Source organism: Syngnathoides biaculeatus, chromosome 16, assembly GCF_019802595.1.
Source record: "Syngnathoides biaculeatus isolate LvHL_M chromosome 16, ASM1980259v1, whole genome shotgun sequence".
Lineage (NCBI taxonomy): Eukaryota > Metazoa > Chordata > Actinopteri > Syngnathiformes > Syngnathidae > Syngnathoides > Syngnathoides biaculeatus.
In genome coordinates, this window is record NC_084655.1 from 16,118,784 (window position 1) to 16,136,980 (window position 18,197).

The 18,197-nt window shown below is 39.8% G+C and overlaps 1 protein-coding gene and 1 non-coding gene across 3 annotated transcripts; both read right to left on the bottom strand.

The window, feature by feature from the left end:
- Positions 1 to 360: 360 nt before the first annotated feature.
- Positions 361 to 17,872, bottom strand: LOC133514779 (transportin-2-like). Of its 2 annotated transcripts, XM_061846736.1 has the most exons (26): positions 17,401 to 17,741; positions 17,158 to 17,264; positions 16,170 to 16,269; positions 15,787 to 15,862; positions 12,165 to 12,314; positions 11,867 to 11,973; positions 10,936 to 11,069; positions 10,575 to 10,656; positions 10,322 to 10,444; positions 9,972 to 10,090; positions 9,824 to 9,884; positions 9,541 to 9,706; positions 8,969 to 9,121; positions 8,680 to 8,905; positions 8,326 to 8,497; positions 8,104 to 8,190; positions 7,805 to 7,912; positions 7,557 to 7,715; positions 7,359 to 7,446; positions 7,185 to 7,283; positions 5,677 to 5,772; positions 5,520 to 5,595; positions 4,751 to 4,850; positions 4,598 to 4,672; positions 4,237 to 4,373; positions 361 to 2,836 (listed from the first exon to the last, which is right to left on the bottom strand). In XM_061846736.1, the coding sequence occupies exons 3-25, from the start codon at positions 16,266 to 16,268 to the stop codon at positions 4,266 to 4,268; spliced, it is 2,664 nt and encodes an 887-aa protein (XP_061702720.1). In that variant the 5' UTR covers position 16,269; positions 17,158 to 17,264; positions 17,401 to 17,741; the 3' UTR covers positions 361 to 2,836; positions 4,237 to 4,265. The 2 variants fall into 2 exon arrangements, with proteins under 2 accessions (XP_061702720.1, XP_061702719.1); XM_061846735.1 differs by lacking the exons at positions 17,158 to 17,264; positions 17,401 to 17,741 and adding an exon at positions 17,767 to 17,872.
- LOC133515162 (small nucleolar RNA SNORD41) lies at positions 16,344 to 16,411 on the bottom strand. The gene has a single exon (XR_009798978.1). It is a non-coding gene; the product is annotated as a small nucleolar RNA SNORD41 (small nucleolar RNA).
- Positions 17,873 to 18,197: the final 325 nt, after the last annotated feature.

Below are 18,197 nucleotides of genomic sequence, written 5' to 3' on the forward strand. Positions count from 1 at the left end.
CCACCATGCCGCCGGTTTTGTCATGTTAGATATAATTTCTTAACTGCTCTATGATGTATGCGGCGCAGTTGTGCAGTTATATTGCATTTCGGGTTGACCATTTGTTTCTATTATTGGGATACACCGGTGGCTTTGAGACGTAAATTATGTCAAGATTGTAGCTTTGATGAATCTGTATTTTGTACGGTCATTTTTTCATTTGATGGAAATGGGTTTTAAATTTCTCAGCAATGTTGACTTTAAAAAAAGCAGCATATTTAACCAGATATCTGCTAACAAATACTTTTTAATCAGCAGAAAGACCATTCTCCCTCTTATGCGATAAAAAGTGTTTTGTCTGGAACCTTATTGTCTTTAAATCAGAAAAATTATATGGGGTTTTAAATACAGTAAAAGAGAAAAACTTTCCCTGGGGGGGGCGGACCTCCAAACTGAAATCATATCTGCATAATAATTGGGTACACAGTGTAATAGAAAAGTTTTATTTTACCCCGTTGAAAACATTAAAAAGGAGTACATTTGCAAACATCCCACCTGCACCACAGAACGAAAAAGGGCGGTAAAACTCTCCAGCCTTGATATATTTAGTTATAAATCAGTTGTCTTCCCTAAGGTATGCGCCAAGCCTGGATTCCTTCAGTCAACCACATCATCAAATTTGATGTAATTAAATGGTCAACACCATACAACGAATATTTCTTTAAATGAAAAGAATAAAAAAGGTAAAAAAAAAAAAAAAACTTTTAAAGTCCAAAAAAAAAAATTTGTGCAGATCGCACAAAAACAAAAAATAAATTAAAATATTACAAGCATAAAAACCCAAAAAAAAAAATAAAAATCTTCACAACAAATGTGCAAAGATTACCACCTGCCTCAATTCCTGCCTACCAAATAAGTGATGACAGCATCTTGAGTGTTTTAGCAGCTTTAAATGAGCCATTGAAATCATGCTACAAAAGTTCATACCAAAAACGCTTGATTTAAAATAAAAATTAAAAAAAAATCATAAAGCTAACCAATACTCTGGGACAAAATATGATGGGAGTATTTTTTTTCTTTTCCATGCAGTCATCCTATCAGAAGCTTAGCCTGCGTTTAACTGTCAGGCAAACTTTGATATTGGCAGTGGCCACACAAATACTTCCTTCCCCTACTATGCCTGGCACATAACCTTAGGGTAGGGCTGGTGCAAAACAACATGCAAGCAATACTCTCGTACACACCTTCATAGCGACACACCCTCGGGCTAAAAGCCATACACACTTCCAATACAATCGTCCACTATGGACAATGGGTAGAAGACAAAGCTGGATTTAAAAAAAAAAAAAAAACCACTTTCCAGCTATCCAGTGTCAGGTAAAACTATTAGGATCAGTGTATTTCCAAGCATAATGTACACAGTTTCAACGTGGAATAACATGTCAGCTGGCAATTATTACTAGTTGGAGCAAATGCAGGAACAGTTCCCCATTAATCCAGCGTCAACATTATACTGCCGTCAACAAATCTCTTTAAGGGAGATTCCCTCCGAAAAAGGGACAAATTATAAAATGTCTAAAAAGAGTAAAACTCATTGGGAAAGCATGCACAAATGTTGACATCTTTGTAATGAGTCCCATTTGCCTCTACAAATGGATTTAAAAAAAAAAAAAAAAAACCAAAATGAAGAGCTGCACTGGGGCATGCAAAATACGGTGATAGTACCTCTTCAATCTACATTTTCCGATAAGATAAATTTTTATTCCTATATTAAGAGGCCTCAAGTATTACCTATCATTGCTTAAAACAATTTTACCAATCAATACAGTCCTCGAATCCCTTATCAGAAATAACCCCTGAAGATCAGTTTATACATTTAAATTCTAATTCTTACAAAAGAAAGTGCATTTATATCAGGACCTAGTTATTCTTGACGGCTTATTTCTTATTACATCCGTTTTGAAAGTTCGTCAAGAAATTAAGCAGCAGCAGAAGAATCCTTAACCTGCCTAGTTTTCAGGTCTTCCTACCTATAGTTTGTATTCACGCAACCTCCTTTGAACAACAGGGACGCCAACATTTCAAATAAATGTTGAAAGGGGACCTAAAATTAAAAAAACTAAGCAGCATGATTGCTACAAATTATGGCAGTCACCCTAGTATGACTATATAAATGAGATATTCAACATGCATCATTTTTGAGGTGCTCAGATTAGAACTGAATAAATGTATAGATGAGCAGAATAGACCCAGGTAGATGGACATTAAGAGTTAATGCAGTATTTCCACTAAAAAGGTGCAAATATTTAGGCAAACGTCCTGCATAAAGCATCTTTCATTTAGCCTCTGGCAAAGATCTGGCCAAGAGGTGACTTGTAATAAAGTCACGCAACCCCGTTTTCACACAATGATGTATCCACGTCAATATAACGACGATGTGCATTTGGGAGATTTGGAATTCTGGTACCCTATGCTGGTTCCCATGATTCATTTTAATGTACTTATCCCGACATCCCCCTCCCTTCAACACTGTAGTGAAATGATTAAATTGAGGGGGGAGAGATCAAACCCAGCCTCATTTTTCCAACCAAATTCAATCCCTGTGGTGCTATGGCTGAAAGCCACTTTTGAGCATGTTGGATTTTGTGAGGCAAGAAATCCAAGAGGTATACGTATATCCCTAAATTGTCCCTCCCTCACCACCCTCCTCCCACCCTCCCACACAAAAGCGGGGCTCAGGGAAAGGGACGGAGGGGACCCTCTGCCAAGTGCAGTCCTGTCATATCCCCCCAGTTTGTTCCTCCGTGCTGTGCTGGGCAGTGCAATGAGTCCCCTGGAAACCCTTCCCTATGTTAACCTGAAGAGACAGGAGAAAAAGAGGATATGAGAACTTCAAATGGTGCTGAAATGGAATTGGTAGCATAAACATACAGAATGTCATAACATTATGGATTAGGAAAGATGGAACAAAACATATCATTGTTTTGTCAGTCAGATGCGTTTCTCATTGTCTCCAGAAAGGCACAGTCTGGACTTCCGAGCCCAGTCGCTCACATTTGAAAAATGTACGGGTGTGGTCAATCATGCTCATTGATAAAGTTGCGGGTGTGATTAGGGATGGAATCTCAAGACCTTAAAATAACTTACTGAATTAATATCACATAACTGTAAATCAAAAATCAAATACATAACAAATAGAAAACGAAATTTTCAAACTCAGAAATGATAATTTCCAATTTGAACTGATATTAGTCGAACATGATATAAAACGGTATTTAAATTTTTTCTTCAATAAAAATTCTTGATCTGACCAACTTTATCTAAAGTTAAATGCACTGGCCTGTCAAGGAATAAACACAAACGGTCTATATCCGTAATGTTTTCAAAATGCTGAAAGTTTAGTTCAACATAATCGGCGTTAGTGGGAACAAGCTTGCGGTACATTGGAACAAACATTCCTGTCGGCAATGGTGATGTGTTGTTATAATCTAGCGTAATTCATGGCGGTTTCTATTGTCAATCCATTGATGAAAGATACCAGTTGATGATCTATATCTTCCTAAAGCATGAAGAGGGGAAAGGTTTTCAACTTCAAGATAACACGTACCATGGGGAAAATCACCGTTAGAGCTTAGATAAAGTCAAAGTAAATCAATCTCATACTTATTTTAGTTAGCAAGGCGGGGTTTGCATGCACGCATTGCCGCGACGGCTGTAAATAGACCGGCTTGCTAGAACGCGCGTTTATATTCGTGCGCTCGACGTATTGGCCACACTTGAATCAAGCGACGAGGTGGATGATAGTCAAACATCTTTTTTTCTTGGGCACGCAGTCACACGATTAACCAAAACTGCCTCGCAATCAACGCATTGAGCACCCATGGTGTAACCGAATTTCCTTTGACATGGCTCAATATGTTGACTTTCAACGTAAATGCGCTGGCAGTACGTGAAGAAGCTCTAAACATGGATGTTTGGCATCACTTCCGGACATGTTCAGTCCAGTTAACTTGCATTTCCTGTTTCCGGGTGAAGACTAATTGTTTAGGAGCAGGTTTGTTTAGTTAATGTTTATGAAATAAACACGTAAATGAATGTCAAGACTACACAAAATCTGACATCTGTCAATATCTATTTTTTTACTTGTAACATTTTCCGCACGTGATTTTTCGTGCTCAACTGTGCAGATTTGCGAGCGCGGTTGCGCTCGTCAAATGTGAGTGACCGCTGGCCAAAGGCAAACACTGGCATACACACCAAACAGGTCAGCATCCAGTGTAGACTTGTCAGACGCCATAGCACACTGACAGACGCTCCTTCAACAACGGAGGGAACTGCTCTGAGAACTGCTGCCAGTTCTCTTGACCGACCTGGTCCTTGAACCCATGCAGGATCTACGGTGACAAAAAAGAAGGGTGATGGGGTATAGACAATGCAGTTTCGAGCTACAAAAGTGTCAGATGTCAAGATTTGTTTTAAAACATCTTATGGCCAGCTCTATCACACTTCTCAGATTAAAGTCATCCGCAGTGTGTGTCAGATTTCGAATGTCTTAGAAGTGATCATCACAGTGTGACGAGCCAGACCGTTGCAAGCATCTCAACAATATGTCACCAACCTTATAAATCATGTCTCTCAGATCATCCTTTGGGTTGACCCAGGAGGCCACAGCATCACAAAAGAAAATGAAGTCCTGCACAGTAATAACTGTTAGTTTATCAAGGACAGTGCCAACTAGAGTAATGTTCATGGATCACATCATCTCACTCACCTGCACAACGCCGGCTGGGTTGACGCCAATCATTACGCAGATTCCACGGAAGGCTGAATCTTTCTCTTCATTATCTCTGATATTCCTCAGTGATGTGCACCTGGGAAGACATCCAATTCTGAATTAATTTAGTCGTGGTAGGTCTGCAAAATCATTAGTTTCTTACTCAACACAGTCATGGACAAAAATATACTAAAATAAGTGTGTACTTAGTCATACTGAAGAAGATATTGCTGTCTAACTTTGTCTCCTCAATGTGCACATTACTCATACAACTCCGAAAAAAAAAGATCCCAACCATACTGGAGGCATTAAGTTGCTGCACATTAAGCACTGTATTATAAGCTCTCAATCATGTTTTCAGTATTTAGCATAGAGCATAGCAGATTTGACTATAGATCCAAATGCTTCAATGTATACAAATATGATTTGACAACTCCTTGAAAATTCATGGACAACAAATGGGGTTTTGGTTAATTACCCCAAGAGGGGTTGCATTAGGAAGGACATCCAGTGTAAAAACTGTGCCAAACAAATATGAGCGTTCATCTGAGATGACATGGTGTGGCGACGCCTAATGGAACAAGCCAAAAGAAAGAGAACCTTACAATACAGACACGCTAGGGATCACCTGGGTTAAAGCTGGAGGACTAAGTCCGTAATTTAGTTGATCGACTAATGATTTATGGCCCATGTGATTTTAAACAAAAACAGTGACCCATGGTGTGCATACAAAAATAATCTGCAGTGAAAAGATATTCTGACTCACCATGGCCTAATAAAATGTTGAAGCTGTGGCGCCACTTCCTGTGGACAGACGTAACCCAGTCTTCCTATTGTAATGGCTGCACAAAGACAACATCATCCCTTTAAATTGAAAAGAAAAACAAAACAAAACAGAAGAGGTACATAATGAATGTACTTACCTGTGTTTTCCAACAAGGTCTTTGTTGTGTTGGGTGTATTAATGATCTCCACCAGGGGTGGCAAAACCACTCCAACATAAAGCTGCATCTCTGCACCTAAAGAAACAACAAAAACAGATCACTAACGCAAACAGAGAGCTTGCTAGTAAGGTACCGTATTTTGCGGACGACAAGCCGCTACTTTTGAAGGATGTGGCTGTAACATTGAGGGTTTTTTGTCACTGGCAGGTGTCACTTTAAATGTACAACAAAAACTTATTCGAATGTAATGGTTAAAACATGCCCGTTCTCTATAACACACTTAGGTTTGGTCATGCACAGATGGCTACAAAGTGTAGTAGAAGAAGACTTTTCCTTTACCGTTCATAGAAGAAGACAAAGCTACCTCAAGCATGCATAGAAGACTGTGCTACTTTTTGGTGCACTCAAAGGGCAAGCATGACAGGTGTGAATACAAAATATATCCATCCATCCATTTTCTTTGCCGCTTATCACGAGGGTCGCAGGGAGTGCTGAAGCTTATCCCAGCTGTCAACAGGCAGGAGGCAGGGTACTTTCTGAACTGGTTCCCAGCCCATCGCAGGGCACAGGGAGATAAACAGATGCACTATCACACCTAGGGTCAATTTAGTGTGTCCAATTAATGCTGCATGTTTTTAGGATGTGGGAGGAAACCAGCGTGCCCGGAGAAAACCCACGCAGGCACGGGGAGAACATGCAAACTCCACACAGGCGGGGCCAGGATCGAACCCGGGTCCTAAGAACTGTGAGGCCAATGCTTTACCAACTGATCCACCGTGCCGCCAACAAAATATATATTTTTTAATTCAATTGAATTCAAGATAAAAATGACATTGTGAGCGACTGACTTAAAATGATGTCTGACGGACTTTGAGGCTCTTCAACTACGATCCTGAAGACGACGTCTGCAGTGGTTTGAGTGAATACGAAGGTGAATTTTCTACGTTTGAGGTGTTTAATTGCCATGTTACAGTCACTATTAGAAAACAAGTTATGTAACTAAACAAAGCCTGTATGAATATCTTATTTCACATTACGTACGGGTATACAGTATATCCACAGCGTATGGTTCGCTGCGTCAAGTGTATTGGGGGGTACAATGAGTTGGTCCGGCTTTTTAACCAGTGCAGACGGAATCTGAATCACCTATAAGTTATTTTTCCTAGCATTGTACAACAATGGAGGTGCCAACAAAGTAGCAATGAAGAAAATTGGGAGTGTGATAAGGAATTACAAAATCTGCATTTGTACATATCTGCTGCATTGGATTTAGCACTCGAGATTTCCTACAGCAAATTCATAGCTGATCGTGAAATTAATACCATGCAGGTCTCAAATATCTGGATCAGAAAATATAGGAACAAAATGTATCATTTTATAGTCAATGAGCTGGGATTTTCATCATCTTCAGATATTGAGACGTTTTCAGCAAAGACAGTTTGTTATTTAAATACAGAGAATGTCGACAACTTCCTCTAACTACTCACCCATTTGCATGGCAATTTCCCCAATGGCCCAGGTAGCATTGTTACACACGGAAATAAAATCTGGGTTCAGATTGAGGCCGAGAATGGGCATGAACTCAGCTGCAGATAAAACACATGAAAGAAAATGGTTATAATATATACTACAGTGGTGTCATGAGCCCTGCAAACACTCACCAATGCAGGGCTTAACGTGGAGGAAGCAGACCTTTGTTAAATCTCCTAATAGAGCAAAGGAGCTTTGCCTCACTTCAGGCATTGCATCCTGCACAGAAACAAGTATTTTATAGTTCTTTGAAAAACCTGCACCAATGTTTATCTAACTGGGGCATCCAAATACCACTCACGGCAAAAATCAAAAAGACTTCCTCGTACCTGCATGCACTGGAAAAGCAGTGTCATGATATTGGACCGGGCCACAAGCTGTTCCACATGACTTCCCAAACCCTCAGCCAGCCCACTTAGCAGATCCAGGGCCACAATCATGAAATCCTTTTCAGGAGACTCATACTGGTCTGGGTGCTGGTTGTACATCTGCAAAGGTCACATTTCAGTAAATTTGTCTAAACAGAACAAGCATTTCACACAAAAAGAACAAAAATCCAGCACAATTGGTCTCTCACCATAGACTGAGCTAAAGTCTTCTGGACAAGTGTGACACAACGCTGGTAGACAGGTTCACGGTAAGGCAGGAACCCACTCTGGAGTGCAGTAGCGACTGAAGACAAACACTGGGAGGAAGTAATAATATTAAGGACACATATCTTAACCATTATTCTGTTAAAAATCACACTGAAGAAAATATTTTTACAGGAGAGACTGTTCAAAGTAAGAGTTTAACTTTATAGATAAACGTCATGGTCCAAATCAAAACAAATACTTATAGGAAAATGTGCAAAAGTAGACTGGCTTTAACATTTACCTCCAAGAGCGGAAAAAGATCCTTGTCTTCGTCTTTGAGCTCATTCCACTTTGCAATAAGAGGGGGCATCAGCTTTTGAATGTACTCCTAAGAAACAGCACACAAGTTGGACGTTTTATGACACCAAAATGAATGAGAGCCAACAATAATGTTGAAACGAAAGCATCTAGTAAAACCAAAATGACTTGTATGATATTTAATGAAGTAGAAAAAAACACTTACAGGCTGATTAAGGTGGTGACCAACCGAGTCTGCCAAAGTTCCAATGGCATCATAGAGGATGAGGAGATTCTTGTGCTGGTACTTTCCAAAGGCAAAAACCAGCGTATCCAAGATGAAGCTCAAATATGGTACAAGCTCTGTGCATGCCTCCTCTTCTAAGGTGGCAAACGCGCTATGGTGGACAACAAGGTGACTAATCAAATTTAAGGCACATAAATGACTACAAGTTGTCAAGTGAGTTGATAAAAATGATGTGGATCAGAACAAAATATGGGAACAACGTGTATCATTGTTAATCAATGAGCTGGGTATGTCATCATTTCCACATAAGGAAGCAAAGCTAGAGGTGCTCACCTGCAGGCAGCTTCTTGAACCCTCTTGTTTGCATCGAGGATGCATGTCAGAAGCTTTGACATTAGGGGCTTGAGGTAGGAGTCGGAAGGCTGGGAGACTACCCAATGTGCGTAACGACTAAGGGTCCAGCAGGCAATGGAGCGTACCAGAGCCTTCTTGTCACATAGACACTCGATAAGGTGAGGGATGAGCTCGGGGAGGTAGGGAACCATGTCCTGCATGCAGCCTGAGGTGCAAAAAACAGTTACATGTAGTATGTGCTGGGAAGTCAAAGATCATCAGATCTTACCTTCGGCAATAGCCCCTAACACGAGGATGCCGGACTCCTTAACGACCCAATCGGGATGGAAGAGCAGGCCTTTCAGAAGCGGCAACAGGTGGGGCAGCAGGTCATGTCGAAACACGTTTGCAAGAATGTCCAGTGTTGCTGCAGAACACTTTCCTGTGCATTGAAAGCAATTCCTAAAATCATTCTTCTGAGCCAATTGGAGGTAAGGTAATTTTAATTTCTATTGTCACTTGGAATCCGCCCTCACAGAACATTCAATAAATTATTAGGTAGATGTTTAATTTAAATTTAACTTTATTCTAATCATGGATCTTCTTTGGAGAAAGCAAGAGACAAAACACTAAAAAAAAGAATTCAGCTTGATAGAACCCACCTTTAAGTGGACAAGCATGTCAGAAAAGGCTAGGTGTGAATTCCAAACTCTATTATACTGCCATTGCTTCTCTGTTACCACTATACAACACAACCTCACTGAGACAAACGACTGATCACGTTCCAAAACTCAATCAATTTATTCACTCATCTTGTTTGCCTACATGTATAGAACAAGACAAAACAGTATTTCTACTCACGCAAGTTCCAGTTAGACAGTGTGTCATCGTCATTGTCGTCTTCAGGGTCTTCGCTGCCCCCTCCCTCTGAGCCGTCGTGCTGCAAGGTGACAGTGCGCGACTTGTGGAATCGTGGTTTGATGTCCTGATCGCTGTCTGGTACGGCCTCATCTTCCTCCACATCTCCCTGTTGAAAACATAGAAGCTGGTGAGACTGCTTCTGGGTGTAATTATTTTACCAGCTTACATTATTTTTTTATGACAAAAGACGACAGTTATTCAACGGAAGAAGAAAACAACTTACCTTCAAAAGTATAATGTCTATCTCTGAATACTTCATCCCATTTACTAAGATGGGAATCAATCTGAGGAGGATGTGAGAAAGAAAAAGTTAATAAATCTGGGTCCAATTACAATTAATGTGGCACTGTGTAACAACTCCAGCTACTCACTGCACCAGATGTCCAGATAGCACCACTTCGCAGATGGGCTGTTCTGCTAGAGTCAACCAAAACTCACAGGCTTCCAGAGCTACGTTCTCATCTGGGTCCTGTGTGCGCTGCAGCATGTACTACAAGAGAGAGAAAACATGTTGGTGACTCATGTAATGTAACTCGAGCTTTTGGGTCAGAGCTGCAGCAAATCTGGATCAGAAGTTTAGGAACTTAAGGTATCATTATGAATCAATGAGCTGGGTTTGTCATCATATCCAGGTAACAAGGTAAGATAATGAATGTGGAAAAATGAGTTGTGTCCTCCACATTCAAACCCATCACGTTTAAATAAGCAGTGATTCCCTTACCTGGACGATGCTGTGCATATGGGGGATGAGCCGATCAATGCGGACCTCCAGAAGCGTGACCAGAGCCCGGCAAACATTCTTTCTGACCTCAGAATCCTCATCAGAAGCCAGGGAAAAGAGGCTCTAGAAGCATGAAATATTACAATTGAGAAAAAAAGTAAGGAGTAGAAAAAAGCTGATGTTAGTAAGTTACATCATGTCACCTCGCCCCCAACCCCCTAGCTCCGATTTATTTTAGTATTCGAACACCAACCTCTATGAAGGTGTCAATGTTGTCCATTAGGGCCTGTGCTCTGCAATCGATGAACTGGTTCACACAGGCTATGGCATGGGACCTGTGCAGACCACAGAATTAATTAGAATAAGGTGTATATGTATTAACTGCGGACAATTAACTACAAGTGAGGATAATAGAAAGAAGACTTTTAAAACTGTAACAATAGCAGCCCGGTTTAAACTAGGAAAACACCAGCGTCTAGTTTAATCTTCCAGATCTTTGAGTATTTTGGTTTGCAAAAACTAATCCGAAAGCACAGAAGAATAATTTTGTACTGTACTTCCCTAACATGTCTTAAGAAGGCATCAGTCAATACAGTAATTCTCCTATCCTGTACCTAATTTTTGGATTGCAATGCTTGAAGAACTGTAGAATTTTCGGTATCATGATATTTAGTGGTCTGTCCAAAGCGTCGCTGTCCAGCAACTTTGACGAATCCTCGCAGATTTTCTGCAATGCTCCAAACGAGCCCTGAGACACAGACACGCACAGAGAGGCTGTCAAATCAAACGAAAACATACAAGAACACAGAGAAGAAAACAAGGTTGCGTGAGAAGATAAAACATCAATGCAGCAAAAATACATAAATTATTCTATATAGTGAAGAGTTTCAGACATACTGAAGAACCTCACATTTCAAAAATCCTGAAAGGATGCATGATTTACGAGTACACTAAGGTAGCAATTTACAGTGGTTATTTTTCCCCCCTCTCCCCTAAATTTTTATGAGTGTTGTGATGCATGAGGGGTTTAACTATTTCCCCACTTTCTCAAACAGTACCAATGGACAACCTGGACAATTAATTACATATTCCTCAACCTTTTTTATACTTGCCAGACTATTAGGAATGTAAAAAGATACTTATAAGCTTGCATGTACATTGTTTGACAACAGTTAACCTGGAACAATATCTCCCTTACCAAAATTTGTTTTTTTTTTTCATTTCAATTTAAAAAAAAGTATTTTTTTATTTACCGTATTTTCCGCACAATAAGGCGCACCTAAAAGCCTTTAATTTCCTCAAAAGCCGAGGTGCGCCTTATCTATGGATCAATGTTGAGCCTTTAGTGCAGCTCCATCTAATGGATGCATAATGTAACCCCAGCCTCTACTGTGGCGTCTATTCTATGCGGCTTATAATCCGGTGCGCCTTATATATGGAAAAAGTTTTGAAATATGCCATTCATTCGAGGTGCGCCTTATAGTGCGGAAAATACGGTAATTTCAAGTCAACATTTTCAACTTAAATATTTTCTTGATGATGTACCTCGCATGTGTTATAGTCCTCAGAGTTGAGGAGGTTGCAGAGCTGAGGCAGGAGCTCAGGCCATGACTGCAGCTCTCCCTCAGAGGAAATAGTTGTGATCAGGATGCCTACAAATGCAGAAGACAAGACTTCAGTCTGAAGCGAAAAGATGGCAAGCACATTCATAGCGTGCTAGGAGTGGTTCTGGATCAGACAGTATGAATACAAACACCTTCACAGGCAGTCAGACCATTATATGCATCACCTCCAAAAGGCACGAGACGCCAAACTTGGATTACATGAGTGGATGAAAACTCACCAATAGTGGCACGGATGAGGGGTGAGGGGTCACCAATGTTGTTGACACATTCCTGCTTGATGAAATCGGCAACAGTTGGTGGGAAGCTCTGGTAATGAGCCTTAACATTGTTCTTTAGTATCAGACCGCTGAGAGAGCGAGTCGGCTCGTCTGTAAAGTAAAAAGCAAAGGTTAGAGCAGGGGTGCCCAGACTTTTTTACCCGCAGATTTACTTTTCAAGCAGCCAGCCTCTCATGAGCTACCGTGAGGGGGTATGAGGATGATGCTCCCAAACAGTTTTAATCTTAATGTTATGTTGCCTCCTATATTTAAAATACAGAATTTGCTTTCTGTGCACTGTATTGTCTGTGGTTTCATCCTGGATGAGGATGTGCCAAGGTGCACTTTCTACTTTGGCTTCAGACCAGACCTTTCCCACTCGGAAGAGACAATCTCATCCAGTTTAACCACTTTTTCTTCAATTATTCACATACTCCGATAGTCATTGCATCTTAAAACAACAGCATTTCTTTTTTTTAACTTTCTCCATTAATATCAAAAGTAAACATAAGCAGCATGTCTAGCTCTTTTTTACTCTACGTTGCTCAGACTGTGTTGCTAACTAAAGCAGCGGTGGTGGACCCTATCATTATAAAACACATTGATGGGCTGCATAAGTACTGTGATATTTGTAATTATGATGGTACGTCTTTAAGAGTGGGGATGGGGGGGGGTGGCTGTCGGTCGACGTTAGAGAAAGAACTGTGTGCTGCCTAAAAGAAACCAGTGGCTTCTTTTCATTTTTTTTTTTTACAGTTCATAGGTGAATTGTGCGGAGGCCCCGTAGCTCAGTGGTTTGGTAAACCAGGGGTTGCGGGTTCGTATCCCACTGGGGCCTCCACTCCCTGAGAAGGGTTGCGTCAGGAAGGGCATCCGGCGTAAAAATTGAGCCAAACATATATGTGCGTTCATCTGAGATGACACGCTGTGGCGACCCCGAAAGGGACAAGCCGAAAGAAACTTACTTACTTTTATAGGTGAATTGTGCCACTGGATGTAACAACCAGTCATCCCTCACTCATTGAATCACATTGCAAAATGCCACAAACTGAATAGCTTGTTTTGCATTGGATTAATTTTTTTGTGCGCAGCATAGAATATCTGCAAAGAGACTGCATCAGCGGTGCACAACATTGGCTAATGTCTTTTTTTTTTTGGGGGGGGTGGCGCATGCCGTCCCGCGATCGACCTAGACTGCCTCGCGATTGATGCATTGAGCACCCCTGGGTTAGAGTCATGAAGGTTTATGTACCAGGATTATGCACAATTATTTTTATTTCAGTCACCAACTTGTTTCCCTTAAAGTGATTTGATCACTATATTCAGTGACTGTTTTATAGCGGCTATTTCAAAAATGGGACTAGTCAATTTAATTTTAGCAAAGAAACGGAAAACATGAGCAATATCATTTTCATGTTCTTTTACATAATGAAAAGAGCACTTTGGAAGGCAATCTCAGAATTACGGAGCTTTAACATTTCCAAAGACATAGTGCTCATTTCTATATTGTAAAAGCTGTGATTTATCAACATGTTGAAGCCATCACAAAGTGTGCTTCCAAACCAGAAACATTTTGCAGAGGTCACTTTGCCTCACTCGAGAGATGACAGAGCTGGAGGGGGTGCACCATTACTCTTTGACAGCAGACAGGGACGACCTGAGCCATGCAGTTAGTTCATTTTAATTGTGGAGCATTTAAAATTTTTATATTTGATTGTGTCATTTTAGTACAAGTGTTGACCCTTTGGAACATTGCAACTTTTCTCTATTATTTACCCATTAAGAAATGTATTTCTATTATTTCTAAAGTCATTCTTGAGGGAACTATTGGTATCAGGAGAAATTTGATAAAAAGGGAGACTTGATTTGAATAATGTCATTGATTTGGTTTGACTGGTCAGCTACACACTTCAAAATTGCATTACAGGAAATGACTAAAACCATAAGATAGATTGTAGAGTAGAATAAGGACAATGCAAATGGTTAGGATGGATATAGTCAACCTATGAGTGCCCAGACTTTACGTGAGGGTTTTTGAGGCCAATCATGTTTAAAAAAAAAAGATAAAATGACCACCAATGAAATCAAAAGATGGAGCAATGTGTCTATTTAAATTGTCCATTTATTGTGCATACTTATGTATTTGTGTACTGCGTATAGAAAATATCTTCTCCTGTATTCTAATCAGTAAGGTCAACCCAACTTGACAAATAATGGAAGCTAAACTACTGTAATTAAATTAGGTTATTGTAATCGCTTTGCACACAACGAAAGAGCATGATTCAACAGAACACCAGCATGTTTACTACAACCGTTAGTGCTAGCACTAGCTTGTTCTGCTACATGTTTTGTTGCCTGCTTGCAAGCTGCATCATATTTAAAGTATATGAACATACCTCAAGCAACCTTGAATTAAAAGTTCTCACCTGAGCACCACTAAGCATCAGCACACATTTTTTCCAGATTTTGTTCTTGTAATACAAATGAATGTAAATTTAAATGGAAGGAAATACTCTGGCTGTTAACATCTTATCTGCAAATGTTTAGTCCACATTAAAATGGAACCAAAAACGATGCACAATGTTGTACTATGACTACAAGGGACAGGGAATAACCTTTTATTGATAAGATTTTTCTTTGGGAGGGGGTGTCATTTTTCCAATGTTTTGTATTAAGCTTTACATGCTTTGAAACTGACAAAGATAAACTCACTAAAATCAGTTGAAAAATGAGCAAGTTCTGATTTATTTTCAGAGAACATGCATTGCCTTTGATGGGATCGTTGCCCCCACCAACATGGGCACCAGGTAGGCACGTCGCGAGCCAGCCAGGTACAGCATCATGTTGTCATACAGTTATAACCTTCTATGAAACAACCTGTGTGCTAAAGCTGATATTGTCATCAATGCCCTCAAATCAAGGCTTCGAATAAACAGCTTACTGCTGTTGATGTTAACATGCCTACCAAGCCTGTCAGCGCCTTGCACGGCAGCAGTCACCCGTTGGTGTATGTATGTTTGAGGACACACATGGCTTTGGGCACTGTGCTAGTGTATATAAAGCACCGTCCATTTACAATTGCAGCCAACTAAAATACTTTAGTAAAATGACTATTCATTGGAAACTGAATTAGCCACAACATGTGTCCTTTTTAGATAGTTGTGCATCACTATTTTACTGCCATTAAAGGAACATTTTGTCTGCATCATATTCTTTAGTATTCTTAGTGAAATTCTCAAAATTTTGGTCTCTAGTGACAATACTAATTACCCATAGTTCTTCCGAGTATATCATCTGCGCGTGTGCGTCAAGGCCGCCAGGCCGACAATTAGCAAGTAGGGATGCATGCACTTTTAAGAAAAACAGAGCTTAGAAAAAAATATCCATTGTCGATGTTGATCATCGACATACTCGTGAGTAGTTGTCTATTCTTGGAAGCACTAAAAGCCACGTGGAAACAAGTCAGTACATTGCAGTGGAAACTGCTGACACGTTTAATTTCAATACTAAATAGAAGAATTACAAATCACAATATATATCACAGTAGTGGTACAAAGATTAACATTCACAACTGTAAGCTTACCTTCAGTTTTGAGTCTCGTGAGGACAAATATGAGATAATTGTTGAAGTCGGGGAACTGATTCAGTTGTTCAAGTTTCTAGATTAGTGGTCAAGGATATTTTCATCCACAGCAACTTCATATTTTTTTTATATATACTGCTGACATGCACATTTTTATATATATAATTTCCACTGCAAGTTGCATGTTCCAAATTGAGTAATAGCAATTTTTCAGTGAAGTCATATTTTTCATCATCTTATGAAGGGAAACTTTTCCAAATGAATTTTCCACATACAAACCAAAATGATTACCAAAAGGTGTGTAGTTGGATAAATTGCACAAAAGCCTTTCTAAATATTAATCACTTATATTTCCACAACCTTGTTTTACAAACTCAGGATACTTGTTGGACAGCTCTTTGTGTTGCCGTGTCAGGTGACTGAGAGTCCTTTAGCAGCTGGAGGACTTGCTGGAGTCCCTGCTCATCGGGCTGCCACTCCATCCTGTGAAAATGCATTTTTTTTTCGTCATAAAGTATTTGTAATACATAGCGGAGGGGACAGTGAAATAGTGATCTTTGGATCAGACAGTATGAATACAAAGACCATCAGTGAGAGTCAGTTGTATTTGGTGAATCATCTCCAAAAAAAAAAAAAAAAAAGTCACAGGAAGGTGTGTAACAATGAAGTACAAATACTTTGTTGGAAAGAGCATTAAGGAAGATGGAAACCAAATTGTGCAGCCAAGAAAAAACGCTTGTCACGACTTATTTCAAATCTTTACAAAACTAAACCAACTTTTTGTTTTATAGCATAAGTTGAGCCAATGCTGGTTTCAAACATACAAGCAGCTCTCCTACTACAAGGACGATTCCAATTTAAAGACTAATTATTGAGGGTTTTTTTTTTCATTATTATGAGACTATATTATTAGTACAGGGACAGTTTACAAACTTTAACACTCTAGTTGCAAAAAAGTTGAACTTTATTTTAAACTTAAAAAGCCTGTACTTTAAAGTTCTAGAGTTTAACTAATATCTCTAATTTAGCCAGTAGTTTTTAAGACATCTACACTTACTTGTGATTTCTTAAGACATCTCTTTCTACTTAAGGACTAAGTGAGAAAGCGCGTCACCTCGAATTTTAAAGCTTGGCTGCGGTAAAGATCGCAACCACATTGCAGTCTTGTGGCCTACGTAGCAGTTGCACGGTTCTCAAATCCATTTGGGGACAGACTATAGGCCCGAAACGAGGACATTAAACAACGTGGGTTGTAAATCCTTCAAATTAATCCTGGCCCAACCCCCACCCCACTTCGGGTCATGGAAATATACCTAACCTAAGAATACGTGCACGTACAACATTAAATCGAGCAAAACACCCATAACTTACCTGGGGGTGAATGCTTTGCGTGGCGGTCCTGCGTTCTAATGGTTAGACTGAGCAAGGATGAGCCTCAAAGTCAGTTAGCAACGTTGCAAGCACCGCCGTGTCCAATACTATCAGTTACAAATAGGGGTAATCTATAATTGTAACGGCACCGACAAATCCACTCATAAGATCACAAATAATGGCGCTGATTGATTGTTCAACGCTCAACCTGGCTAACAAAACTGATTCTGCTAACGAAATTACCTTTCCAACTAGGGCCTGGTCCAACGTAAAGTTTCAGGCATCGTGTTCACGTGAGATGGGCACGATAAAAAAAAAAGCGATAACAACACTTTCCTTAATAAGGAGGCCCGAATGAACTATTGCTACTCCTTAATAAAGTCCTGTGGTGTTACCAATCGGAGCCAAAGTGGTGATCTTTGCTAATAATAGTCCGAAACTTGTTGAACACGTTGTGCAAGGTGGTGCTAATGCTAAAGCTAATACACGAGCTAAGGCAAAGCAACGAAAACTTTACCCAACATTATTGCCCACCTTACACACCGACGCAACGTGATCATCGTAACACTTTAAAATGTCAGAGTACAAACCTTACACTATAGTACGTACAATATTGACTTTTGGTTGGAATATTATTTCTGGGCCGCTCCTGCACCGTCCCTCGTCGCAGCGGTTCTTGTTCAAATAAGCACGCTGACTGAAACTGACTCATGGCAGCTTCCGTTCTGCACATTTTTTTCTTCTCGCGAGACTACATAAGTACAATTTTTTATTATTATTATTAGAAAAGCATATATTATTCCAGACAGCTAACACATATCTTTAAAAGATTGTTGTCAAGACTTTTGACACAAAGTAGCTTACTACCTCAAAATATACTTTTACCTCCAAGTACCACAATAATAGCTTACATATAAAATGCATTAAGAGTGGGCCTAAGTCACCGCAAATTATGCAGTTCTAACACATACAGCGCTTAATTCTAAGAAAATTATTGAAAACTACTTTAATAAAAGTTGTAAATGTTTTCAAGAACAGTT

Excerpts from the sequence above, each read along its gene's own strand:
- LOC133514779 (XM_061846735.1), bottom strand. The coding sequence starts at position 16,268 with ATGGAGTGGCAGCCCGATGAGCAGGGACTCCAGCAAGTCCTCCAGCTG. Across the intron at positions 9,707-9,823 it reads TAGACATTATACTTTTGAAG|GGAGATGTGGAGGAAGATGA; the intron begins GTAAGTTGTTTT and ends TGTTTTCAACAG. Across the intron at positions 5,773-7,184 it reads GGAAATTGCCATGCAAATGG|GTGCAGAGATGCAGCTTTAT; the intron begins GTGAGTAGTTAG and ends TTGTTTCTTTAG.